Source organism: Fusarium vanettenii, assembly GCF_000151355.1.
Source record: "Fusarium vanettenii 77-13-4 chromosome 2 genomic scaffold NECHAsca_18_chr2_1_0, whole genome shotgun sequence".
In the NCBI taxonomy this organism is placed as follows: Eukaryota; Fungi; Ascomycota; class Sordariomycetes; order Hypocreales; family Nectriaceae; genus Fusarium; species Fusarium vanettenii.
The window spans coordinates 1937299-1961871 of record NW_003315867.1 but is presented as its reverse complement, the minus strand read 5'-3'; the positions used below and the strand labels follow the sequence as shown (position 1 = coordinate 1961871).

Genomic DNA, 24573 nt, shown 5'->3' with positions numbered 1-24573 from the left:
TTGACCCCAAAACGCCGGGAGCAGGGGAAGAGAAAGCTACAAATCTTTCTGGAATGGATCCGACGGACTGGAATTCCAACCGCCTCCAGGGGCTTTACAAGTCCCCTTTTTCATCTCTCGCGAGTCCATCAGCTAACTTGTCTCACTTTCTCGCCCTTCAGCTGAGACAAGGCGAGGTGGGTTGATGGTGTACGCACGGTTGCGGGACATAACCGTGAACGAGAGCTGGAGCTGGAACTGTCACAGGGAGGCCGCTGCGAAGAAATATGTTGGCTTTTCGGTACCTGAGCTATGGATTCCATGTCTTGGAGCTACCGAACGGTGGTGGTGGCAGGGAGTGAGTTAGTGTATGCGTGTCACACGAGGGATGGCGGGCGGGCGTATCGCTAATCGCAGAAGCTACAATGATCTACAACCTTTCAAAAAGGATGAATTATGCAACCAAACTATCCATGAATGATCGTCCTTTTTCGTGTCGTGATAGTTTTTACTTGCCACGCGGGTGAAAGATTACAAGGCCGCTTGCCCCATAGAAATTGTATGTGAGGACCGGCCCTGTTTTCTTTCACCCGCGTGCTTGCTTAAGGGAATGGAACCATCAATGTCGTCACTCGTTCGCCTCCACATCAACTGTACCACTCCGTGACGGCATGTCGCAGATTTGCTCGACACACCAACCATGACCGAATGCGGTAGTAGCTTTGGTTGCGAGAGAGAGACGGCCTCTTGTTGAAAACGTCTCACACAAAATCGCTCTCTGGCGAGACGCGTCTCAGAGACAGTCGCCAAGACATCCGTTATCATGTGCATTCTGCTCGACGCTCACAGAGGAGAAAAAAAGAGACTCATCATCAACCGAATTGTGAACCGTGGTTTCATATCATTTCATATTTATTTCTCAATTTGCATGCTTATTTGCTTGCTTGCAGTTGACACATCCTCTGAATCAATCCAAGGCTGCGTTCGTCTCATTCATCCGAGTCACATGTCTAACCGCGCCCCCTTCTATCACTGATCCGTTCCCAAACAAAGAACATATTCCTCTATTTCGGATAATCCTTGAGGTGGTAGCTCTTGAGCTTCACAAACTGATCAAAGCCGAACCGGCTAAGGGTCTGTCCCTTGCCAGAATTCTTCCATCCTGTCCACGCAAGATCCTGTTGTCGATTAGCAAATGACTCCATCAATACGTTCCCGCCGACACTCCCTGCGCTAGGGAGAAGAAAACTTACCGGGCTCGGGTAATCGCAACGGTTGACAAAGACGGTACCCGCCTCCACTTCCTCGGCAAGCTCATATCCTTTGTCCGTGTCCTTGGTCCAGATGCTAGCTGTGAGTCCGAACTCGCTGTCATTCATGAGCTTGACGGCCTCCTCGTCACTCTTGACCTTCATAACGGGGACTGCAGCGTCGTTAGTACAGGGTACGTCAAGATGGACCGCAAGAATTTACTGATTGGGGCAAACGACTCCTCCGTCATGACACGCATGCTGTGGTCGACACCCGTGAGCAGAGTGGGTTTCACAAAGTTACCCTTGGCAGGCGGGTTGCTAAAGGTTTCGTTCTCGGGTGTAGCATCCTTGGCACCGTTGGCGATGGCGTCCTTGATGTGGTCCTCGGCAGTCTGCTTGGATCGCGTCGAGATGAGAGGGCCGATCTGAGTCTCCTTGGAGAATGGGTCACCCAGCTTGTAGCTCTTGAGCACATTCTGCACTGCCTCGACAAACTTGTCATGGATCTTCTCGTCCACGTAAATACGCTCAAGAGAGCAGCAGCTCTGTCCCGAGTTAAAGATTGCGCCGTCGACAATCTCGGCAGCAGCCCAGTCAATGTCGACATCTGATCGAACATATGCTGGATCCTTGCCACCCAACTCCAGACCGACACCAACAATTCGGTCAGAAGCCGCCTTTTGGACTGCGAGTCCTCCCGCAACGGAGCCTGTGAAGCAAACCAGGGAGATCTTGGGATCCCTCACGATAGTCTCCATAAGACTAGGGGATCCAGAGTGGAAGTACTGGCAGACACCATCAGGGAGGCCCGACTCCTTGAGGATCTCGGCAACACGCTCCACGATGGTGGGTGTCTGAGGTGAGGGCTTCAAGATCACACTGCAACCTGCGAGCAGAGCAGGAACCAGTGAGTTGACCAAGATAAGGTAAGGATACTAGACCGGGTCAACAAGATGATCAACGTGGTGATAGGGCTAGCACGTACATTCCAGGCAAAGATGATGAGTACAGGACCGACAGGAACCTTTCTGATGAAACGCTTGAATCCCTTCTCGGCCTCACCGTCGGTATCCTGCAGAGCCTCATCGCTAATCTTGAGGAGATACTCGCCACGCTTGACAGCTGTGGCAACCTCTCCGGGGGTGTATGAGATGGGACGTCCCATCTGCACGGTAAGCTCCTCGCCGAGCTCATCCTTCTTCGCCAACAGACCGTCCAGGAACTTGCGGACGATCTGCTGTCGCTCCTTCAGCGTTGTCTTGCGGTAGCTCTCAAAGGCCTCGGTGGCGACCTTGGGGAGGGTCTCAAGGTCAGCCGCAGAGGCGCCATTCCTGGTGAGGATGGCCTCGTTGGTGTTGGGGGAGATTGTGGTGATGACTTCGACAGACATTGTAAAAAACTTGATTGAGAAACTGAGAAGAGGAGGTTCAAGGTTGAAGCCTTGGGTAGATAGAGACTATCTCGCTTGGAGGTTGGAGTGACCTAAGAGTGGAGTATTTGAGTTGGAGATACACCTCACTCACTCAGTGAATGACGGCGGCAGGCGGCTCGCGGCTCGCGGTCCAGTCCATTGATTGATTGCTCTTGCCCCACGTAACCCATCCGAAACCCGACGTCGGCCGCAGCCAAGGTCATTCATCACTCATCAACCCCGCTATCAAGGCCCTCATGATAAGACGAGAGAGGTAGAACTGGCTGCCGCGGTACGCCCTTCCATAAAAAGAAACCTGCATCAGATCGGTACTGGGATGAATGCCGAGAAGTCAATGCTTTAAGCAAGGCAAGGCAAGCTCTAGCTGGCTTAAAATCTACTACATGTCTATGATAGAGCTAACTATCCGCGTCCCGGCTATGAACTTGTCATTCTTGGCCGACATCAATGACAATTACTTGTAGCTACAGATCAATCCTCCAAATATTACATCAATTCGCCTTGAACAGTGCAATTATCAACCTGATATCCTGAGCTTCCCCTCAAAATCGGTGACGTCGTTCCAAGACCCCTCCAAGTCACATGACCCTTCGCCTCAATGGATGAGCCAGGGATGGCTTATCTTATCAGCCACTTTTTTTTCTAGATCCCTAGCCTCAGGGTCTGAATGCTCTGCAGTTCGCGACAATCCAATTGGCACTTCAACATGGCGCCAGAAAAGAAGAACGACTTTCTCGACACCGCCGACAGCGACGAGGAGAACGATGTCGGCTACAACTCTGAAGATGAAGTGACAAAGGGCGGCCACACCGCCAAGCGACGGAAACTCGACTCGGACGATGAGGACGATCTTGGTAGCGACAATGATCGCGATGCCAGCGACAACGAGGACGATGCGGCCGAGGGAGGTGCAGACCTCAAGGAGGACGAGGAAGCCAAAGACGAACCCAGAAAGTCAAAACGCAAATCAAAAGCCTCCCTATCGACAGAACTGCCCGATATCACAAAGCCCCTAACAAAGAAGAACCTCGTCGCATCCGAGGCCGCAATCAAAAAGTCTGGCGTCGTCTACCTCTCGCGAATCCCGCCCTTCATGAAGCCCGCCAAGCTCCGCTCCCTCCTCGAGCCCTACGGCACCATCAACCGCATCTTCCTAGCCCCCGAGGACCCTGCGTCGCACGCCCGTCGCGTCCGCGCCGGCGGCAACAAGAAGCGCTCCTACACTGAGGGCTGGGTCGAGTTTGTCAACAAGAAGGAGGCCAAGACCGTCTGCGAGCTACTCAACGCGCGCACCATTGGCGGCAAGAAGGGCAGTTACTACCGCGACGACCTGTGGAACCTGCTCTACCTCAAGGGCTTCAAGTGGCACAACCTGACGGAGCAGATCGCCACCGAGAACGCCGAGCGCACCAGCCGCATGAGGGCCGAGATCAGCAAGACGACGCGCGAGAACAAGGAGTTTGTCAGGAACGTCGAAAAGGCCAAGATGCTCGACGGCATGGAGGCCAAGGCAAAGGCCAAGAAGAGGAAGGCTGGTGCCGAGGAGCAGGGCGAGGATGAGGTGCGGCAGGTCAAGAGGTCCTTCAAGCAGGTTCCGCTGGCCAAGAAGAGGACGGAAGTGGAGGAACAGCCAGCAGAGGTGGCGAGAGTATTAAGCAAGATTTTTTAATAATCAGCCAGTTTTTGATACTTTTGTATACGGAGTACAGGACAATTAACGTGGGCCATATAAAATAGCATTGCATAAGTATATGGATTTCCAAAGCCTTCAACTTAAATCTGACGCCGAATTAAGTCGAGTTTAATAGGTGCCTCCTTAGTTAACGGGTGGTCACCAGACTGACTTCTCTGCTACCCTAAGAGCTAGGGGACTCATTTCAGAGACATATGAAACAACATACCCAGTTGCAAAATAGCCAAGATCGTACTCACTACCACCCCCATGCATATAATCATCGCAGGCACATGCTTAGATCTTTAACATCTATATGCAGCCTAACAAGTCGAATACATCTAAGGCGATTGGTAACCACAACTAAATAAAATACCCCACTTTCCCAAAAAAGATGCACCAAAAAATCGCCTCCCGGGAGGAGGGGCAATAATTTTTCAGCAAAAAAATCATGGCCGATAAGGCTCCCGCAGCGCTTATCAACCAATTTTCCCACTCTTTCCTGAGAGTCACGAACTCGTCCATCTTGAACCAAATCAACCAAATTCATCCATAACCAGAGACATCGTTTTGCCCAACATGTCGATGGATCTTGATGACCAGCCTATTTCCATAGCCCCTGTCTCTCAGCAGCAGGGCGCTGCTACGTGAGTAGTGTGCCCTCATTCCCATTAATCACCCCGCACACATGCGCAAAGAGAAACACGGACGACTGACTTAGACTTCAGTATTCTCTGCTGCAACTGCGGCGCCCCCATCGATGGAACGACTTCCGCCGGCGCCCTCTGCTACGACTGCATCAAGCTCACCGTCGACATCTCCCAGGGAGTCCAGCGCGAGGCCACCCTCAACTTCTGCCGAGACTGCGACCGATGGCTCATGCCCCCCACCAGCTGGATCGTGGCCTCCCCCGAGTCCCGCGAGCTGCTGGCCCTGTGCCTCAAGAAACTGCGCGGCCTGAACAAGGTCCGCATCGTCGATGCTAGCTTTGTCTGGACAGAGCCACACTCGCGCCGTATCAAGGTTAAGCTCACCATCCAGGACGCCGTCCAGGATGGTATGCTCCTTCAGCAGAGCTTCGAGGTGATGTATGTCGTGGCCTACCAGCAATGCCCCGAGTGCGCCAAGTCGTACACGGCCAACGTGTGGCGAGCCGCCGTCCAGGTCCGCCAAAAGGTCCTCCACAAGCGAACCTTTTTGTTCCTCGAGCAGTTGATCATGAAGCACGGCGCCCACCGGGATACCCTCAACATCAAGGAGGCCAAGGACGGCATCGACTTTTTCTTTTCCCAGAAGAACCAGGCTGAGAAGTTTATTGATTTCCTCAACTCGGTTGTCCCCGTCAAGGTGAAGGCGTCTCAGGAGCTCATCTCTCACGATGTTCACACCTCCAAGACGTCTTACAAGTTCACATACTCGGCCGAGTTGGTGCCTATATGTAAAGACGACTTGGTCGCCATGCCCATCAAGATGGCCAAGCAGAATGGCAACGTCTCTCCCCTCCTCCTCTGCCACAGGATCGGCACCTCAGTCTACCTTTTGGACCCCCAGACCCTTCAGACATGCGACATCAGCGCACCAATCTACTGGCGTGCTCCTTTCCTGTCTCTCACCGATACACATGAGCTCGTCGAGTTTATCGTTATGGACATCGAGCCTACCAACACTCAGAAGGGCAAGTGGACGCTTGCCGAAGCCACAGTTGCCCGAGCCTCTGATCTCGGCCACAACGACCGAACATATTTCACAAGGACACACTTGGGTCGATTCCTCCAGCCTGGTGACTCGGCCATGGGTTACCTACTGTCAGGTACCGTCTTCAACAACACAGAATACGAGGCTATCGAGGCCTCCAACCAGTACGGGTCAACAATTCCCGACGTGGTGTTGGTCAAGAAGCACTATCCCCGCCGCCGGAAGAACCGCAACAGAAACTGGAAGCTCAAGCGTATGAACAAGGACGAGGGCGAGCTTCTTCCCAAGAAGGCCGACCAGGACCGTATGGACCGAGAGTACGAGCAGTTCTTGCGGGATGTGGAGGAAGACGAGGAGCTCCGTGCCACGCTCGCCTTGTACAAGGCTAAGAAGAAGGCAGAGGAGGAGATGAGCATAGCAGAGACGGAGGAGGGTGATGATGAGGCGCCGCATGTGGACATGGATGAGTTGCTGGACGACTTTGATGAGCTTACGGTGGAGGATCGGCAAATGCAAGGTTAGGACTCACAATGAAAAGAACTGATTTGACTTCCATCGCGTGTTGGCGTTTGATGATGTTGTGATGAGTATTGCCCGTGATGCTCATATAAAAGAGGGAATGTCGTCGAGAGAAGACCTCGTTTTAGCGGGTGTTGGCTGTTCCACCTTGCGTACTTGCTCTTTTGACTTTTGCCGTTGAATTCTTCGCTTCTTGATCCCAAAGGGGTCGTCATCTTCATCATCATCATGAATATCTTTGTGCTTGGATGTCTTGCCGATGTAGGGCGTCTCGATTTTGCTTGATGCTGTAGTTGGTCGTCTTACACTTGAACTTGTTCTTGGGGTATTAGTAGTGGTCGTACTCAAAGGCCGAGGAGTGCTAAATGTCGGCCTCGTCACTGACCGAGCCATGGTTGGAGATGAAGTGTGAGCAGTGCGACTTGACTTCACCATGGGTGTCCGAGAGGGCGTGGATAGGTCCAGATCTTCTCCGTCGTCTGTCTCGTCATCCGCGGAGAGTAATTGACGCTTCTTGGCCGAGAACGCCTTCGGAGTTGCTCTTAGCTTGATTGGGCTCAACTTTTGTGAATCAAACCCAGCTGCTGCTCTTGTGGCGGCTGCTCCGGCCATACCTCCTGATATCCATTTGTGCTCCTTTCTAGGACTCTCCATCAAGCCCTTCAAGCTCCTCCCCACGAACGGCGTCTCTTCTTCATCACCGTTACGCATAAACCCGCGCTGTTTAACAGCACGCCGCGCGCTTTCCTGCCTTCGCCGGGCGAGGAGCGTGGGTGCCCCGATTACGGGACGCTCAATCTCGCGGATGGTGTCGGCGTTTTGGCTCTTGGCTAGGGACTTGAGACGGTTGTACTCTGCGCGGTGAAGATGCGTGGTGAATTGGTGAGCCATGTTGACGAATTCGTCCTCGACCATGCGGTAGCGGTCATCATGTTGAGGACCAGGTCTCATGAACCTGGGGTATATTAGTCACGGGGCTCAAGTGATGATAAGAGTGATATGTACCTCTCTGGTGGTGGTTCTGGCGGCGGTGACGTGGACGGGCTCCTTACACCATCTTAAAACACATTTAGTTGCGAAACGAGGTGTGTGAGCAAGTTGTGAGATACCTTCATCGTCAATGACGCGATCGCGACGCGGTTTCTTGATGAACGATGCCGGGGTTGAGGCTGACGGCAGGCTCGGTGAGTGAGTCCGCGAAGCGCGTGGGCTATCCGACTTTACGAGCGGTTTCTTATCGGCGCTTGAAGTAGTCGTGGATGTCTTCCACGGTAGACGCCTGCCCATGATTGCATTACGGGTGGTTGATTGATTTGATTGATGCTATCTTGATAGTGTTTGGTGGTGGGGTCAGGAGTGGTTGGAGCTGTGCTCGCGTAGTGGCTCTAGGCAGCTACACCTCCCCAGACATTTGGGCCTAAGTTAGTCGCCGAGTCACACAAGGAGATGGATAACAATCAACCCAACATGGCTACCTTCTAAGAAATGCCTCTAGGAACATTTTTCTGCAACAAGGAATGTCATTTTGCGACACAGGAAGCCCAGATGGCTTTTCTATCTCCAACAATCATTCCTAGGCAAGGTTCAACCTGTTCCCCGCCACGGGGGTACAAGGGAGGCAAGCTGGTAGTTGAATAAGTCGAGACTCCGCCTATCAACCTTGTGATTGACCTCGACATACTATCATTTCCTAGGCCAGAAAAGGGACCATCCTGCATAAGCTAGTTATACGAGTTACTGCCTTTGACAGTCCCGTGTGTTGAACTTGAACAGGAATCCTACCAACTGCTTGAACCAAGCTGGCCAACCTGTGAACCCAACCATCCATGCAAGTCCTGTTCTCATGAACTTCAACTATCCCGAGGTCATGTAAATGTCACAACTCACACCGAGGACATTCACAAGAAAAAATGCATTACCGAGGCAAATCTCCCCCTAACCTTCCAAGATTGCCAAGTCATGCCACAGCCTGTCGATTCAACCGGGGAGATCAGTCCATCTTGCACAGCCGTCTCGGTTATCTTTGTTGCCCACCTCACCTACCTAGAACATGGATGGATATCTGTCTCCGCCAGCTCTGACTCCCTCCGGAAGATCAGTGTCCGAAGAGATAAGATGCTGGAACGGGGTAGAAAGCACACTTCCGTTGTGTTGGAGTAGAGTCGCCAACACCCCCGGCGATAACCCCAGATTCGCCACGAGTCGAATGTTTACGCCCTGTTCAACCCTTGCTTATCGAACCAAGGACAGCTTCTTTTTTTTCAATGACCGAAGCCTCATCCTGTGAGACAGTCGAGACACGCAGTTACATGACCGCTAGAAGTTGCCCTCCCTCACCAGACAGCCGGGTCTCTCTTTTTTCTTACAGACAGCCTCACCGAGAGATACACACAAAATACGCAAGGTACACTACCGATTGCGAGACCCCTACGTAATGTTGGTAATCTACACCGTCCCAGTGGCCGCCAAGAGATTTATTCTTGGCCATCTTTTTACTATCGCCGCACCCCCACCGGCATCGGAGACCAGAAAGACTCATGTAAGTGGGAATTTCTTCCCCAAAGTCCTGGTTTGTACCTTCAGGTCAACATTGTTTGGGTCCATAGACCCGCAGCGGTGGATACGCAATTGTGTAATAGCCTCCGCCTGCAAATGTACATAGAGCAAGTCATCTTGACCGGCAAGTTTTTCCTGGTTTGAGAAAGAAAAAAACATTGGATCGTGAAGAAGTTTTGCGGAAAAACTTCATGACATCGGCGTTTGTCGGGGTCAAACTATGGATACTATGTTGTAAAGTTGCTTCCTCATGACATAACGAAAAGGTAAGCAGGACAGTTCAAACAGCAACTTTTGATGCAGACTTGCAGTTCAACAAACATAAATCACCTGGTTATCAAAGACAAATCCACTCCACCCCTCTGGACTCAACTTTTTGTTCCACGGTGAATCTCCTTATCACCTCCGTCTCCACCGCCATGAACCTCCGTTCCGCCGGTTTCCCCCGTTCAGGTCAAGTCAAAATTCGCAAGAAAGACCAAACACACACACACCCCCTTCGGCCATTGGCCGGGTTTTGGGCCCCGTCCCAGTATCAACGCCCCCTGGTCCCCAGGTCAGGGCAAGCGAGAGCGGCTCCCATGCGGGGGAACAAATGGCATCCATGCGGGGGTGGGCTGAAAGAAAAAAAAAAATCTGAGAGAAAGAAGGTGAAGCGGGAGAAGAAGAACGAAAACCGGACCGCCCTTCTCCGTGTGGGGAGGGCGAACCGTCCATTCCCTTTCCCCAGACGGGGGAACCAGGGGGACGACCAGTCAACGATCCTTCCCCCCTCCCCCGGTATATCGGAGTCTCTTCACCGTCGGCCGTGAAACGCTCACGAGGCCCCGGACTTTAGAAAGAAGTCATCGTCACCATGTCCCCCGAGAGTGCGAGATTTCACCGAATGGTGTGGGTGGTTTTTTTGCATGATCCCCATGTTTTTGCATCCCCTCTTCCTAGGTACCTACTTTAGGCCCAGCTACGACAGAAAGATAAAACTTGCCCAACAAGGCAGGAACTACCCGCCGTCCAAGGTGAAGAGGCGGGCCAATCACAGATAAAGCTCGGGAATCGGAGCCTGCTCGAAGCGGCATTTTAAAAAAGAAATCAAAGGAGGGAAGCTGCGACTCCACTGCGCCTGCCTTCCTCCGGGCCAGGTCAGGTCAGGTCCCCTCCCTCCCCAGGGTGTTCATGCCCGTCTGCTTGGGAAAAGGTGTGGCGTCCAAGTACCTAACGCCAAGAATACGCCCTTACCACATGTCAACGTGGACAATGAAACAAGGTCTCGAGATTTGGAGCTCAAGCTTAGGCTCAAGCTCAAGCTCAAACTCAGACAACATCACACGATAAACAGCTCAAGGCAACATGTGAAAGTCTAATTCGTCTTGAAATGCATTGGCTTGCGGGTGAGGTATATTAGAGCTATACGCAGAACACAAAAACCAGGATCGTCCAATGCTTTTTGCAGAGACCCCGCCAAGATGGATGTAGGTAGGCAAGTACCTAGGTGCGATAATCAAAAGCTGTAAACCAACGCCGAGTCCTTTCCAGGGTCTTCTTGTAGTAGTAGTGTGACCATGTCCCATGAGTTCATACAAACGATCCCAAAACAAATCAAGTTGCTTGCTTACTCTTCCGTCACCACAACCTCGTCCCGTACTACCTTGTCAACAGCCTTGGCAAAGTACTCGACGTTGTTCTCGTTGAGACCAGCCATGCTGATGCGACCGTTCTTGGTCATGTAGATGTGGAACTCTTCCCGGAGCTTGAGTACTTGTGACTCGCTCAGGCCAGTGAAGCTGAACATGCCAATCTGGTCGGTGATGTGGTTCCAGGTGCCAGGGGTCTCGAGCTCCTCGAGCTTGGACCGCAGGGCGTCGCGCATGCTGATGATGCGGCCTGACATGGTGCGCAGGTTCTCCTCCCACTCGGCAAAGAGGTCGGCGTCGTTGAGCACAGTGCTGACAATGCGAGCACCGTACAGGGGAGGGTTTGAGATCTCGGATCGCTGAAGGACGGCGAGTTGAGAGCCAATGCGGGTGATGGTGGTGGAGGCATCATCACTTGAGGGAGTGACGGCGTGGAAGCAGCCAGCACGCTCACCATAGAGACCAAAGTTCTTGGCGAAACTTTGAGCGACAACGAGCTCGAAGCCCTGCTCTGTGAAGTAGCGGATGGACCAGGCGTCGCGGGCGAGGTCACCAGAGGCGAAACCCTGGTAGGCGGTATCGAAGAAGGGGAAGTGCTTCTTCTCCTTCATGATGGCAGCAATCTCGGTCCACTGCTCCTGGGTCGGGTCGACACCAGTGGGGTTGTGAGCGCAGGCATGGAGGACGAAGACGGAGCCCTCGGCAGCGGATTGCAGAGTCTCCTTCAGACCCTCAAAGTCGAGGCCCTTGGTCTCCTTGTGGAAGTAGGGGTATGTGTCGACCGTGAGACCGACGTTCTTGAAGATCTGGTGGTGGTTCGCCCAGGTGGGATTTGAGACGTAGATGGTGCGGGGGCCCTGGTAGAACTTGGCGAGGAAGAGAGCGCCCAGATGCACAGCACCGGTGCCCGAAATGGTCTGGAGAGTGACTGTGCGCTTCTCCTGGAGCGCCTGGGAGTCGGCGCCAAAGATCAGCTCGGCAGCCTTGGAGGTAAAGCTGGCGATACCCGCAATGGGGGCGTACTCATGGTTGAGCTCGGGGTCGTTTCGGAGGATCTCATCAGCCTGTGACGCATGCGGGGTTAGCCAAGTTCTAGAGCAGTCAAGAATTCGGGCAAAGTCGCGGCGGGGCCGATTGGGGCGATTGGGGCGAGCTCTGGCACGGATTTGCGCGCGAGGGCTCCATGAGGCGCATCGTGAAGTGTTGGCCCCATGACCCCCGAGAGGCGCTTATACGGAAGCCAGAGAGCGCGCGAGCTGTAAGGAGCTGGAGCTGCCTCTGGCGGATCCGCATCGGAAGCGTCTCCCGAGCAGGGGGGATTGTTTTTGGGTGGTAGGGCGTTCGTGGAAGGGCAATGCATGTGCATGCGACAGAGGGGATGGGGCTTATGGGTTTATGCGACAGAGGGATGCAGAGGGCGACGAGAGTCAAGCTCACGGGGAGCAGCTCGGTGTAAGGCATACCTTCTTGACGACGGGCAACACCCAAGGCTTTGCGTTCTCGTCTCTGTAAGCGCCGATACCCTGAGAGAAAAAGATGTTAGCAAGAGTCAACAACAACAAGAGGGACAAGATAAGAAGAACAAGAAGCAACTTACAAGATCGACCTTGCTGGTGCTCTCATCGGCCTTGTAAGCCCTGGCGAGACCGAAGAGAGCATCTTCGGGGGCCTGGGGGACAATGTCGGCAGGGAAGTTGGTAGTGGAAGCCATGATGGGCGATAGATGACGAGCGATATGGTTGAGTCTAGAGATGGAACTCGAGAAAGAAGAGGACGAGGTCGGCGCCGTTTTATCAGTCGAGCTGAGGATGCTACGGCCACCGTGAGTCTGACGGGGCGTGCTCAGCGACGGTGTCATAGTGGGCTGCGGCCCTGAGGATTTTCGATTAGGGGGGGGGAGGAAGGAGGGGCCTTGGGGCCTTGGGAAGCCGTCTCCGGTGGCCTGGGTGGGGACCGGGGGGGGGGCGTGTTTTTGCGGGTGAGGCGAGGTGAGGTGAGGTCCCGGGAGTGTGCGTCCGAAAAAAGATACCTGGAGTACATTGGAACAATCAGTCAGTGTCATCCATGGATGATGGACAGTTGTTTGTTTGGAGTGCGACATGCGCTGGAGATGCCCTGTAAGCCAGCCCAGCCCGCCTACAGCGCACCCCGAGCCCGCCAAGTCGCCCCTGTGGCCCCCCGGGTGCTGCAACACTCTGTAAGAGGCTGCCGGTCCAGCGATGCATCGTCGCTGCAGGTGTGCTGCACTACACTGCACTACACTGCACGCAACGCCCCAGACCCAGCCCGCAAGCCCGTAAAGAAAGATACCTTATCGACTTGAAGTCACTCAGGTCCCCTCGAGCTTGCTTGCTTGCCCGCCCGCTCCACAGTCCACACAGAGCCAGCCATGGCAGTTGCGTAAACCAGATTCTGGCCTGATGCAATTGGCCATGGCCGGGGCGTGGTGTCAAGGAACTCGACGCACGCGGGCAAATTGGGCGCCGTTGTTCCGGACCAGTGGAGCGCTCGGGGCAAGGGGCTGTGGTGGCTGACTCCGCCAGATGCCAAACGAGGGCAAAAGGTGGGCGAAGGTGGGCTCACCGGGCCACTCTCCAAGGTGGGCTTTTTTGTTTGTGCGTGCGCTTGCGCGATGCTTGCTTGTCCGATGGTGAATTATGGATGCCCATGTCCGAAGGGAAGGGAAGGAAGGGAAGAGAAAGGGACAATGGATGCCACGATGAGCATGGACACGGATGGAATGGATGACCGGGTTGCCGCCGGCCGGGGTGCATGGCTTTTGTTTTCCCTCTTGAAGGGGCAAAGGGAAAGGGGGTGGACAACAGAAAAAAAAAACAGATGGCAGCTGGGCTCTCAACTCAACTGGGACAGGCCTGCAGCGGACCAAGGGCAGCTTTTCGTTTTGTTTGAGCCTTGCCGTTCACTCACCTTTGCTGAAACTCGCCTGCTTCCCGAGTTCCTGGGGTTCCCTAGCTCTGGCTCTGCCTCAGACGATGATGGACAGTAGTGCGCTTTCTAAGCTGTTGTTGGGTATTGGATGAAAAGCTCCAGTTTCTAGCAGAGAGCTCTCGATCGATACAGCGGTCAAAAAAGATGATGATAGTAATAATAATAGTAGTCCTCGAGTGGGACAACGGTAACAAAACGGAGTTTGACAGAACGGTCGGCGAGACTACCCGCGAAACACAGATGAGCGAGAGAGATTGGATGTGGCGGAAAACGAGGATAGATCCTGCTCCCCGATGGGATCTGGCGGGTTGTCCGTTATGCAAGACCGTGAAACCGTTTCCCCGAGATGGAATGACCAGTTTGCAGATGTTGTAGTTGGGATCGGACCTTTATGCTTCGACTCTCATTCCCTAATGCCCATCTTCTTCCCCGTCCAGGGTGACCTCGATCCTCTTTTTATGCTTTCCCGTGGAACTCGGCATACCGAAAAACCTCCGCGGTGCTTGTGAAAAAGCTTGTGAACAAGACGTCTTCTCTCTCTCACCTTGAAGGGAAAAAAGGGCGGCGAAGCAAAGAACCTCGCTACAAAGTACCTAGGTAGGATTGGGCAACAGGAAGCACGAAGGCGCCGAGGCTCCTTGTCAGTCTAACGTCACGCGGCGGATGGATCTGACCGAGCGACGTCCACTCAACTGTCACCTTTTCCCCGTCCCTTACCTAGGTACCTTTTCGTACATGGGCTTGGCATGGGGACGGTGAGGTAGATTACGGAGCAGGACATGGGGACTTGTTGACGTAGTGCTGCAAGTGACTGATTACAGCTTGTTTTCTGGCTGAGACTCGAGTTGTCAACGAGTGTCACTTCTCTGAGACTCATGACAACCCAACTTCTGTCTGTCACGTTCGTCGTTCGTTTCCTTGTCCTGTCTTTGCGGTTTCGCTTCGAGTCGCTTGATTGCTTGTTTCATCTGATCTATATCTCATCGGATTTATTTATGCGAAGAATCAAGGCCGGCCCATGCCCGTTCACCGAGTTCCCCTTGTCTTGTCTTGTTTGGCCCGCGTGTATCATGCCTCCTCGCCGAGCCCTCGCCTCTTGTTGCTTGTTTGCTTGCTTCCGTTCCCTGCTGATCTACATTCGTAAAATACGTACTTGTCAATACCTTTTTTCCGTTAGTTTCTTCCCCAACCCCCCATCCCCATCCCCCGATGACTCCGATGGATCCAGTCCAATCCATTACGGTATGGTACAGACAGGTATTCTAGGTACCTGAATTTGCATTCATCCATGGTCATGCCCCATCCCCCAGAAAAAACCCGGCCTTCCAGACCCCTTCGATTCACTTCCCCTTCCATCGCCCGGGCTCCATCCCGCTACATATGCATCTCCCGGTGCCGAGTGGCTCCCTTTGGGGATAAAAGAGGCCCGTCGCGGGTCCCGTGTCACGGGGAGGGGAAAAAAAGACACTTGTTGCAAAAAAAAGACCATCACAAGGGGGCGCGCTTCAAGATGCACGGTTGGGTAATAGTCGAGGCCCAGTCGTCAGCAGAAAAAAGGAGAGGAGCTCTGTTTGGCGCCCTCCGACTTCGCCCGGCTGAAAACGTAACATGACGATTCCTATTTGTCGTATGATGGAACGGTCGTTGCAACTTGCGAGGCTCATCCCTCATCACCACTCATTCCCCCCTCCCGTCTCTTTCAAGCGCACCCGCGCGCCCCTGAGGGCTTCTACTCAAAAGTATGGCTCCATGCGGGGCCGGTCTCCCCGCCAGCGTAATTGGACGACATCCATCCATTGCGGCACGGCATCGCATCGCGTGTCTTTGCATTTCACACGGGCTCAGGCTAGTCCCGCCAGAGAGAAGAGCATGTAGAGTTGAGCTCGAGTTGTCGGCGTCTAAGTAAAGGTTGTGTGCCTAGTTGCGCGGCTGCGCATAGTTGTCATGTAGGTAGTATGGATGGATGGGATGGTATGGCATCATGTAGTGTGGCAGACTCGTTACAAGCCATGGATTCTGCAAAGGATAGATCTGAGAAAGGGATCACTTTCGCCTCACCCTCACACCTTGTCGGTAGCCGTAGGTACCCCCAGATGGAAACGGCCATCTTGCTTTTGCTTCCTTGCTCCCCATGCAGATTTCTTGCCTGGCCCCTGTTCCCATGATGTACATTGAATACTTTGCAGTACACTGCCGGCCGGTCCTCCAGAGTAGACCCCCTCGCCCCGTCCTCGTTGCTGTGCTGGGCGTGGGTGGTCGGTCCCATCGCCTGGCCGCTGCCCTATCGATCGTCTTCTCGGTACCTGTGCACATACGATACGCCCACTTCTATCTATGGCAATTCTCTCTCCCTCGAGATTGCACCCTATCGGTTGCGCGATCCCGACCCTGAATGTGATTCCGCATAATCTCCACAGCCATGAAAGGTGAGTGAATGGGCAGCCCCACGCTCTGGCCACCAACAATTGCGCAGTTTCCAACAGTTAGTTTTACATGTCTGTTTTTGTAGTGAGAAACTTGGGCTGGGTGCAACATGGAACCAATGCGCAGTGTGATATGCCGTACACGATCCATCCCTGGTTGTCTCTGCCTCCCGTTCTATTCCCCAACTGCGGCTCCCACGCCCCCTCTGACAGGCAGTTGGAACGCCTTGGTCTGCTCTGCACTGCGTGGTGGCTCATTCAAGCAAGTCAATCAATCAATCGTCGACTGGCACGACGACCACGTCGCCCTACCTACCCACACCCCCTTCTCGTTCGTTAATCAAAACTCAGATCACGAGGTCCCAGAGAATCAGAAACGCGCACACTCCGCTGGCCGCATAGCAAGTGTACTTGGCAAAGCTTGCGCGCTCCGTTGCCTTCTTCAACTCCTTGTTACCGCCTCCCACGTTGTCTGCAGTGGAAAACGAGTCCGCCACCAACTGCTCAATGTGCGCCGACTGCGTCGCAAGATTGCTCACGAGGAGTGACTGCAGCTCAGAGATTTCCAGCAAAGACTTCTCAGCGGTTCTGCGGGACCCTCAATCAGTTCACCTGAGCAAACACCGGCTCATTTTCCCGTAGACGAGGTGGGGCGCTGCTATCAAAAGGACCCTGGCGCATATACAGAGCATAGCGTAGCTCAGGCACAGAATAGAGCCGCCCCAGCAATCGGTCTACATTGTGGGAAGGACACATGGCATGGAACGTACCTGACTTTGTCCAAACTGCTCTCGTAATGCTTCATCATGTCTTGGTTCCCTTCCTCAAACATCTGTATCTGCTCCTCTGTCAACCCCTGGCTCTCGCTCGGAGCCTGACCGTCGTCGGACGTAGGGATCGCCCCAGAGGCAGGGGTCGCCTGGGACTGTCGCCGGACAGACGGAGGGGGGAACTCTGCAAAGTCTCCGGCGATAGATGCCCCGGATTTCGAGAGCATGCTGCGGCTCTTTTCCATCTCCCGTGTCAGACGTGCCTCCATCATGTCCTGCTGCGTTCGGCAGCACAACTCCAGTCTCTGTCGCAGAAACCATAGAATGCCGTCCCGGTGAATTCCAACGTCTCGCGCCTTTGCTTCTGCTGCCGCATGCTCGTTCGACTTGTTGCTGGCCATACCACCGGACGCCCATGATCCCAACGCCCCAAGACCTCCCACGTACTTTTTTCGGATGATGGCCGACTCGGTCTCGCGCCTCAGCTGCTCGGCGTCATCGAGGGCGCGGATGCTGGCGTTGAGCTCCCGGATCATCTGTTTCGCATTGGCGTCGATGTCTTCTCGATCTCTGTCCGAGAGCACGCGTGATTGCCCCTTTGCAGCTCGGCTATGCGTCTTTCTTGGTTGTGCAGTCGAAAGGTAGGCTTGTCTAACGTCTTGGAGTTCTCGATGCAGACTGGTGATGTGCGAGTTCTGTTACAGCCGGTCAGCTCGAGTGTGGTGGCTAGGGAGAAGGGGGGAGGGCGTGACGGACGATCCGGTATGCCTCCTTCAGAAAGCCATCGATGGCATCCATGGTGACTCGTTTCTTCGCCGCTGGCGCATCTCGTTGCCGGAGGAGCTCGTTGAAGCCGATTGTGATGTCCATGGCGTCCAATACGCACCCTTCCCGGGCCGGAAAGGAGGGTTGCACTGAGAGTGAAGTGCCGAAGAGGAGGGAAACGTCGATATTAAGCTGGTAGTGGATGCGAGGTTTTGCGCCTTGTCTGCTTTGCTTCGGCTCAAGCTCATGCATCAACAGGAAGATCCGAGGTTCTAGACACCATGGCTGCAATTCGATGAAGCTCTGACGCAGAGCTGTTACGTAGCACCAAGTTGGGTGGCTTAGTCATCCACCTGCGCAACCCCAACCCAGAGCCGACTCTTGCCAGTTCTCTCCTCTCCATCTTGACTCCAGCATCATCCGAATTACGAGCCATTGAGGTCTGAAAAATTGCTCTATTCTCATTATAGCATATTTCGCAGCTTCTAGACATCGCTCACCGTCGAGAGCCTCGTTGTCCTCATCTTATGAGTGCAACTCTCGCTAACTCCACTCGCTAGCTTCGACCAGCAAATGATCGACTAACAGTCAAGATGCTCCCACGTGCTTCACTCCTTCATCTACCCCTGGGTTGACACTCAACGAACTCCCCACCAGCTTGCAGCGGTTCTTGATCTGGCCACTGGCGGTGGTGGGTATTTTGATGATGCGGCAAAAGTCCCCATCATCGGCACCGCGCCGAGTTGCCAACGGACGCAAGCCGGAGACAGGAACGGGGACCTTCCGGACGTGGGTCTCGTCCGAGTCGACCTCCCGGCCGAAGAGTACGGAAATAAGCGTCATGGCTTCCGGAAATAGAACATCTAGTGAAGATGGAGAATCATTGCCGATATCGCCAGCACGTTATCAAATAGAAAAAGACTTGGATGCTCCTCTCTCGCTTCTCCTCACGTCATGAACAACAAACTCATCATTTCCCCTATTCCAAGGATCGACCATGGAAGGGAGCAGCAAGAATCACCCAACAACCGACGCTAGCAGCCCCGTTGGTCATGATGAGAATCCCAACGCAGAGATGGGCGAATCGAACATATCAGTAGCGCCCGAGCGCGGGGCTGAGAAGCCCAACGAATCGACCATTCGGAAGCCTGCAGAGCATGCGGACCAGACCATCTTGAACGATCCGGAAAGCATGTCAAGAGTCTCGAGCGGACCGCCCTATAGCAGCTTTTCCAAGAACACCAAGCGATGGATCACGGCCATGGTGACAACCGCAAGCTTTGTTTCACCCCTGACCGCCAACATCTATTTTCCAGCCCTGAACCCAATCGCCGAAGACCTGGACGTTTCCGTTTCGCTTATTAATATCACGTTGACGTCTTACATGATCTTTCAGGGGCTGTCCCCCACCATCTTTGGGGACCTTGGTGACATGGCAGGACGTCGACCAGCCTACATCCTGGCCTTCCTGATATACATCTGCGCGAATATTGGACTCGCCCTGCAGCGGAATTACGTCGCGTTACTGGTATTACGATGTCTTCAGAGTGCTGGGAGTAGCGGGACCCTGGTGCTCGGTTTCGCCGTGATTGCAGACATCTCGTCGACGGCTGAGAGGGGCAAATACATGGGAATTGTGGGTGCTGGTATCAACGTCGGACCAGCACTAGGACCAGTGTTGGGGGGTGTATTGAGCCAGTTTCTCGGATGGCCCGCCATCTTTTGGTTCTGTACCATCTTTGCTGTCTCATGGCTCGTTCCTTGGGTACTCTCAGCCCCAGAAACGTGCCGGAATGTGGTTGGTAATGGGTCGATAGCACCGCAGCGATGGAACAGGTCACTTCTGGACCTCTACAGGCATCGCGATGACGCTACATCTCAAAACATTCCCAAGCGGGAGCTCAAGTTTCCTAACCCCCTGAAAACCCTGGGCATTGTGTTCGAAAAAGAGATGGCTCTCATCCTGTTCATCAACGCGATGATATATCTTGGTTTCATCCTAGTGGCGGCAACCATGTCCACCCTGTTCAAAGAGATATACGGATACAACGACCTCGAGGTCGGACTCTGCTACCTCCCTTACGGCGCTGGATGTGCCGGTGCGGTGGTTGCTCAAGGGTATGTCCTGGACTGGAATTATCGCCGCATTGCAAAAAGCATTGGTTTCACCATTGATCGTCGTCGAGGAGATGATCTCGCAAGATTCCCCATAGAGACTGCCCGGATCCAGCCTTTGTACCCTACACTGTTTCTCGGAATTGGAGCTCTTATTGCATATGGTTGGGCGTTGGAGGTTGAGACATCAGTTGCCGTCCCGCTGGTCCTAGTGTTTCTCATTGGCATGCTGATTCCAACGTCGTTTAGCGTCCTCAACACGCTGATCGTTGATCTCAATCCCCAGGCGCCCGCAACTGCCACTGCGGCTAATAACCTCGTGCGGTGTTTGTTTGGAGCAGCGGCAACGGCAGCCATTGACTCTATGATCAAGGGCATGGGCAGGGGCTGGTGCTTCACATTCCTTGCGCTGATCAACCTGGCGTTGATGCCTGCTCTGAGGCTGCTCGACAAGAGAGGTTTGCAATGGAGAGCAGCAAGGGCGAAAAGAGAAGCATCAAACGCAGCGGCTTGATTCTATAAATGTGAGTCTGCTAGTATGCACGTTGACGCAGATGCATAAAATGATGGTTTCTATTCAATGTAATTGTGGCGTTGGGGTTTCATTATGGGTCTTTATATAGACCGGCTGTTAATCATAGCACTTCAATGGTTTATAACGCTGCCACGGCGTGTTCCAAAGGTTCCCTCTGCACCTCCCACATCAACCAATCTGATCGTGTTGTTCTGGGCTTGTTAGCAACTATCAAGCATAGATGTCTCTGACACTTACGGCAATAGGCCCATGCCATTGATCTTCCAAACTCCAACAGCCAGTGCAAGAAGCTGGCATGCCACGTACACAGCCTTGACCTGCAGCATCTGGGCCGAGTTGTTCGCCGTCTGGAATCGCTCGAGTGCTTGGTTCGTGTTGACTAGACCCATCAAGGGGTTCTTGAAAGCCATAAAGACCATCATGATGCTGAAGATTTGGAGAGAGTTGCCCGACATGTACATCATGAAGCCCGTCATGGGGAGTCCCTTGACGGGAGCCAGCGCGACCTCCCATGCCTTCTTGAGCTTCAGGGTATCCATCTCTTCGGCGGTCGGGGGCTTGCGCGGTTGAATCTTGGCATCCTTGTTCTGCTTCTGTGATGGGTGTCAGTCGCCTTGTGATCGAAATCCACGTGATGAGGGAGCGCGCATACCTTGGAGTGGGATACGGCGGCTCCGGAGCTGAAGCCTGGAGGGTCCTGAACACCTGCCACCTTGGCCTTTGCGGCAGGGGGATGTTCAAGCTGCGAAACCCAGGCAGGGGCGTTGGATGACTGGGCAGACATTGTTACTGCGGCTAGAGGTGCGAATTGCCCGGTGGCAGAGTATATCGTCGTCGGTCGGTCGTCGTGTCGCGAAAGGCTGAGGTGTGAGCTTGGAGGCGACGTCGACGTTGGTTCATTGGAGGCGGCCCACTCAAGCCATGTGGCGTCGCCGGCGCTGGCCAATTTACGCTTAATTGCAACCCCCCTATGAACCGTTATCGATAACGTCTGATACCCCTAGAAAGTCTTGGCTGCTGTTATTTTGGCTTACCTGAGAGTCTCTCGAGCTCCCCTTTCCCACTCCGACGACGCCGGCGCCCGACGCAAAACGACACAGCAACGATCACAACAAACGTCGCGATAGTTTTCCGAGACCCTTATCGCATCGCCCCCTCCGAACGCGACGAGTGACCCCCATAGCGACAGAAAGCGCACCGGAGATCAAAGACACCCCTGTGGCTTGGAATCGTGGGCAGCACCTCAGGCGCACATGTGACCGTCCCCTCCTCCCAACTGCCATCCACCCTCCACGACTCCTGGTGCTGGACCACGCGTTTCGCCCAATTAGCTGCAGGATCTTTGGACAGCCGCTGCGAGTTTTCCAAGAAACAAGAAGTGAGGGGCTTGCGAACTCTGGGGCGCCTATTCCGCATTCATCATCCCATCCCATATCGGTTGCATCAAAGCCAAGTCACATCGATAGCCCCGTTCGGGATACAAGCACAACACCATGTCGAGCTCCGCCGGTGGAGGGGACTCCAAGTTGTTTGCTCGAGTAAGCCTTCCTGCTCCTCTACCATGTCTCAGCCTCGTAGGACGTGAGCTCCCTCAGCACGTCCTTAATCCGCTGCGCTGAGACTTTCCATCTTTGTCTTCTTTCCCTCCCTTTTCCCCCCCGTACCCTCGCCGCCCAACAAGAACCCCTCCATATCCCAATCACGCATTTCGACCTCATGTCGCTGCCAACCCGCCCTTCCCTGCCGACACGAACCACTGGATGGCCGCCATGTTTCTCGCATACATGCCACCGACGACGACGTATAGTTCGAGGCTAAAATCTCCGCAGGGCAAAGTAGCCGAGCTACGCCTCGAGCTGAACAGTGGAGGAAAGAAGGACAAGAACTATTCGTCCAAGAAGATTGCGCTCAAGAAGATTGTCGCCAACATGACAATGAGCAACAATGATATGGTGGCTCTGTTCCCTGACATCATCGGATGCATGGGTATCCAGAGCTTGGAAATCAAGAAGATGTAAGTCTTTTTGGGTTTGGAAACGGTCTATTGCTGACAGATTGAAGGTGCTTCTTATTCTTGGTCAACTACGCAAGAATGAGACCTGAAATTGCCGTCAAGGCTATCCCTGTGTTGGAACATGTTAGTCTACCGAGTTCTGATCACCGAGTAGAAACTAACCATAACCCAGGATATGGAAGACCACAACCCCCTAGTGCGAGCACTGGCTCTTCGCACAATGTCCTATATCCATGTGCGAGAGTTTGTCGAGGCGACTGTACCGCTGGTCAAGCATATGCTCAAGGACGGTGACCCCTATGTTCGAAAGACGGCGGCGTTTTGCGTGGCGAAGCTTTATGATCATGATCGACATATGGTGGAGAATTCAGATCTTATTGACCGCCTAAACTCTCTACTGAGAGATGATAACCCTACGGTAGTCGCAAGTGCGTTGGCTGGTTTAATGGATATCTGGGAACGCAGTGATGCCATTAAGCTTACCATCGACTATAACAATGCCTCCAAGATGGTGGCCATTCTCCCTGACTGTTCTGAGTAAGTCAGCTAATTGTTGAAGAGAATATTGCTAACTCATGGAAACAGATGGGGTCAGACGTATATCCTCGAGGCCCTCATGTCATACGTACCACAGGAATCTGGAGAGGCGGTATTGTTGGCCGAGCGGATATCTCCACGACTCTCGCATTCTAATTCGTCCGTCGTGTTGACCTGCATTCGGGTGATTCTGTATCTGATGAATTATATCGCCGACCAAAAGCAGATCTCGGCTCTCTGCAGGAAACTGTCGCCCCCTCTGGTTACACTTCTTGCCAAGGGGCCCGAGGTCCAGTATCTGGCTCTTCGAAATGCCCTTCTCATTCTCCAGCGACGACCAGAAGTCTTGCGGAATGACATTCGAGTCTTTTTCTGCAAGTACAACGATCCCATCTATGTCAAGGTCACCAAGCTTGAACTCATCTTTATGCTCGCCAACGAGGATAATATCGATGAAGTCTTGACAGAACTGCGCGAGTACGCCACCGAGATTGACGTTCACTTTGTGCGCAAGGCGGTGCGTGCGATTGGAAAGCTTGCCATCAAGATTGAGCCAGCAGCGCGACGGTGTATTAACCTGCTCCTTGAGCTTGTGGCAACCAAGGTCACGTACATTGTGCAGGAGGCCACAGTGGTTATCCGAAACATCTTCCGCAAATACCCCAACCAGTACGAGTCTATTATCAGCACCTTGTGCGAGCACCTCGACTCCCTGGACGAGCCTGAGGCGAAAGCGGCTATGGTGTGGGTTATTGGTCAGTACGCGGATCGAATCGAGAACAGCGATGCTCTGCTGGAAGACTTTTTGTACTCGTTCGCCGAGGAGCCAGTCGAGGTCCAGCTGGCCTTGCTCACGGCGACAGTGAAGCTCTTTATCCAGCGACCAACCAAGGGACAAGAGCTGGTGCCCAAGGTCCTGAAGTGGGCGACGGAGGAGACAGACAACCCTGATCTTCGAGATAGGGCGTATATGTACTGGCGGCTTTTGTCTACGGATATGAACGCCGCGAGGCAGATTGTGATGGGCGACAAGCCAGCGATCACGGCCGAGTCGGAACGACTCGACTCGGCAACGTTGGAGGAGATGTGTCTCAACGTGGGAACTCTGGCGACGGTGTACCTTAAGCCGGTCCAGACCGTCTTCAGATCGGCGAGGCCCCGGAAGCTTCAGGACTCGCCGGCCCTGCAGAAGCAGAATCTCCTCGTGGCGGCGGACAGTCAGAAGAGCATCAGTATGTTTGGACACGCCGCGCAGCCGACGGACATGGACCCCAGAAGCCGGACTGCAATGACGAGCAACGGTCAAGGGAACATTGCGCAGGCGGTCAACGATGCGGATGCATACTTCTCGAGCATCGGCACGCAACAGATGGCGTCAATGCGTATCGACCAAGGGGATGATGTGTTTGGAGGAGGTAATGGCCACTCGACCGGGTACGTGGTGAGCGCGCATGCGCCTCAGGCGGTTCTCCAACCAGCCCAGGGCGCAGGCAGTAATGGTGATCTTCTAGTGCTATGAGCGATATCTGAGTCAACTATCTAGCGACGGGAGGCATAGTGAGGATTCCAAGCAGTTCAAATAAACCAGTACAAAGCTAGCTCTGTGTTAGAGATCTTGTCAGAGCGCGTGTGTCTTCCTTTGAAGCGAACCTGAGACCATGTCTTATGGGCGCCCCTTGTCAAGATGATTCTCGACTCATGGCAGGAATCTCCGGAAGATGGCCCGGG

At 53.8% G+C, this 24573-nt stretch overlaps 9 protein-coding genes across 9 annotated transcripts; 4 read left to right on the top strand and 5 right to left on the bottom strand.

The window, feature by feature from the left end:
- Window positions 1–876: 876 nt before the first annotated feature.
- Window positions 877–2687, bottom strand: NECHADRAFT_58184 (uncharacterized protein). The gene is made up of 4 exons (XM_003045969.1): window positions 2218–2687; window positions 1453–2167; window positions 1233–1402; window positions 877–1157 (listed from the first exon to the last, which is right to left on the bottom strand). The coding sequence occupies exons 1-4, from the start codon at window positions 2620–2622 to the stop codon at window positions 1044–1046; spliced, it is 1404 nt and encodes a 467-aa protein (XP_003046015.1). The 5' UTR covers window positions 2623–2687; the 3' UTR covers window positions 877–1043.
- A 698-nt stretch (window positions 2688–3385) lies between these two features.
- On the top strand, window positions 3386–4333 carry NECHADRAFT_17606 (uncharacterized protein; the record flags this gene model as incomplete). The annotated part of the gene is made up of 1 exon (XM_003046537.2): window positions 3386–4333. A coding segment is annotated over one exon (948 nt), but the record flags the coding sequence as incomplete, so codon positions are not given.
- Window positions 4334–4915: 582 nt separating this feature from the next.
- Window positions 4916–6553, top strand: NECHADRAFT_33036 (60S ribosomal export protein NMD3; the record flags this gene model as incomplete). Its single annotated transcript, XM_003046536.1, has 2 exons — window positions 4916–4983; window positions 5065–6553. 2 exons carry the CDS (start codon window positions 4916–4918, stop codon window positions 6551–6553), a joined length of 1557 nt encoding a protein of 518 aa, XP_003046582.1.
- An 81-nt stretch (window positions 6554–6634) lies between these two features.
- NECHADRAFT_91020 (uncharacterized protein) lies at window positions 6635–7837 on the bottom strand (the record flags this gene model as incomplete). The annotated part of the gene is made up of 5 exons (XM_003045968.1): window positions 6635–6820; window position 6857; window positions 6936–7505; window positions 7556–7597; window positions 7704–7837. 5 exons carry the CDS (start codon window positions 7835–7837, stop codon window positions 6635–6637), a joined length of 933 nt encoding a protein of 310 aa, XP_003046014.1.
- A 2620-nt stretch (window positions 7838–10457) lies between these two features.
- NECHADRAFT_58177 (uncharacterized protein) lies at window positions 10458–12571 on the bottom strand. Its single transcript, XM_003045967.1, has 3 exons — window positions 12335–12571; window positions 12201–12260; window positions 10458–11801 (listed from the first exon to the last, which is right to left on the bottom strand). Exons 1-3 carry the CDS (start codon window positions 12446–12448, stop codon window positions 10716–10718), a joined length of 1260 nt encoding a protein of 419 aa, XP_003046013.1. The 5' UTR covers window positions 12449–12571; the 3' UTR covers window positions 10458–10715.
- Window positions 12572–16456: 3885 nt separating this feature from the next.
- Window positions 16457–17749, bottom strand: NECHADRAFT_33520 (uncharacterized protein; the record flags this gene model as incomplete). Its single annotated transcript, XM_003045966.1, has 3 exons — window positions 16457–16697; window positions 16880–17574; window positions 17636–17749. The coding sequence occupies 3 exons, from the start codon at window positions 17747–17749 to the stop codon at window positions 16457–16459; spliced, it is 1050 nt and encodes a 349-aa protein (XP_003046012.1).
- Window positions 17750–18641: 892 nt separating this feature from the next.
- On the top strand, window positions 18642–20273 carry NECHADRAFT_76423 (uncharacterized protein; the record flags this gene model as incomplete). The annotated part of the gene is made up of 1 exon (XM_003046535.1): window positions 18642–20273. One exon carries the CDS (start codon window positions 18642–18644, stop codon window positions 20271–20273), a length of 1632 nt encoding a protein of 543 aa, XP_003046581.1.
- A 41-nt stretch (window positions 20274–20314) lies between these two features.
- NECHADRAFT_99225 (uncharacterized protein) lies at window positions 20315–21110 on the bottom strand. The gene is made up of 3 exons (XM_003045965.1): window positions 20947–21110; window positions 20532–20887; window positions 20315–20485 (listed from the first exon to the last, which is right to left on the bottom strand). Exons 1-3 carry the CDS (start codon window positions 21076–21078, stop codon window positions 20413–20415), a joined length of 561 nt encoding a protein of 186 aa, XP_003046011.1. The 5' UTR covers window positions 21079–21110; the 3' UTR covers window positions 20315–20412.
- Window positions 21111–21787: 677 nt separating this feature from the next.
- Window positions 21788–24492, top strand: NECHADRAFT_58172 (uncharacterized protein; the record flags this gene model as incomplete). The annotated part of the gene is made up of 5 exons (XM_003046534.1): window positions 21788–21832; window positions 22124–22308; window positions 22356–22431; window positions 22481–22845; window positions 22894–24492. The coding sequence occupies 5 exons, from the start codon at window positions 21788–21790 to the stop codon at window positions 24362–24364; spliced, it is 2142 nt and encodes a 713-aa protein (XP_003046580.1). The 3' UTR covers window positions 24365–24492.
- Window positions 24493–24573: the final 81 nt, after the last annotated feature.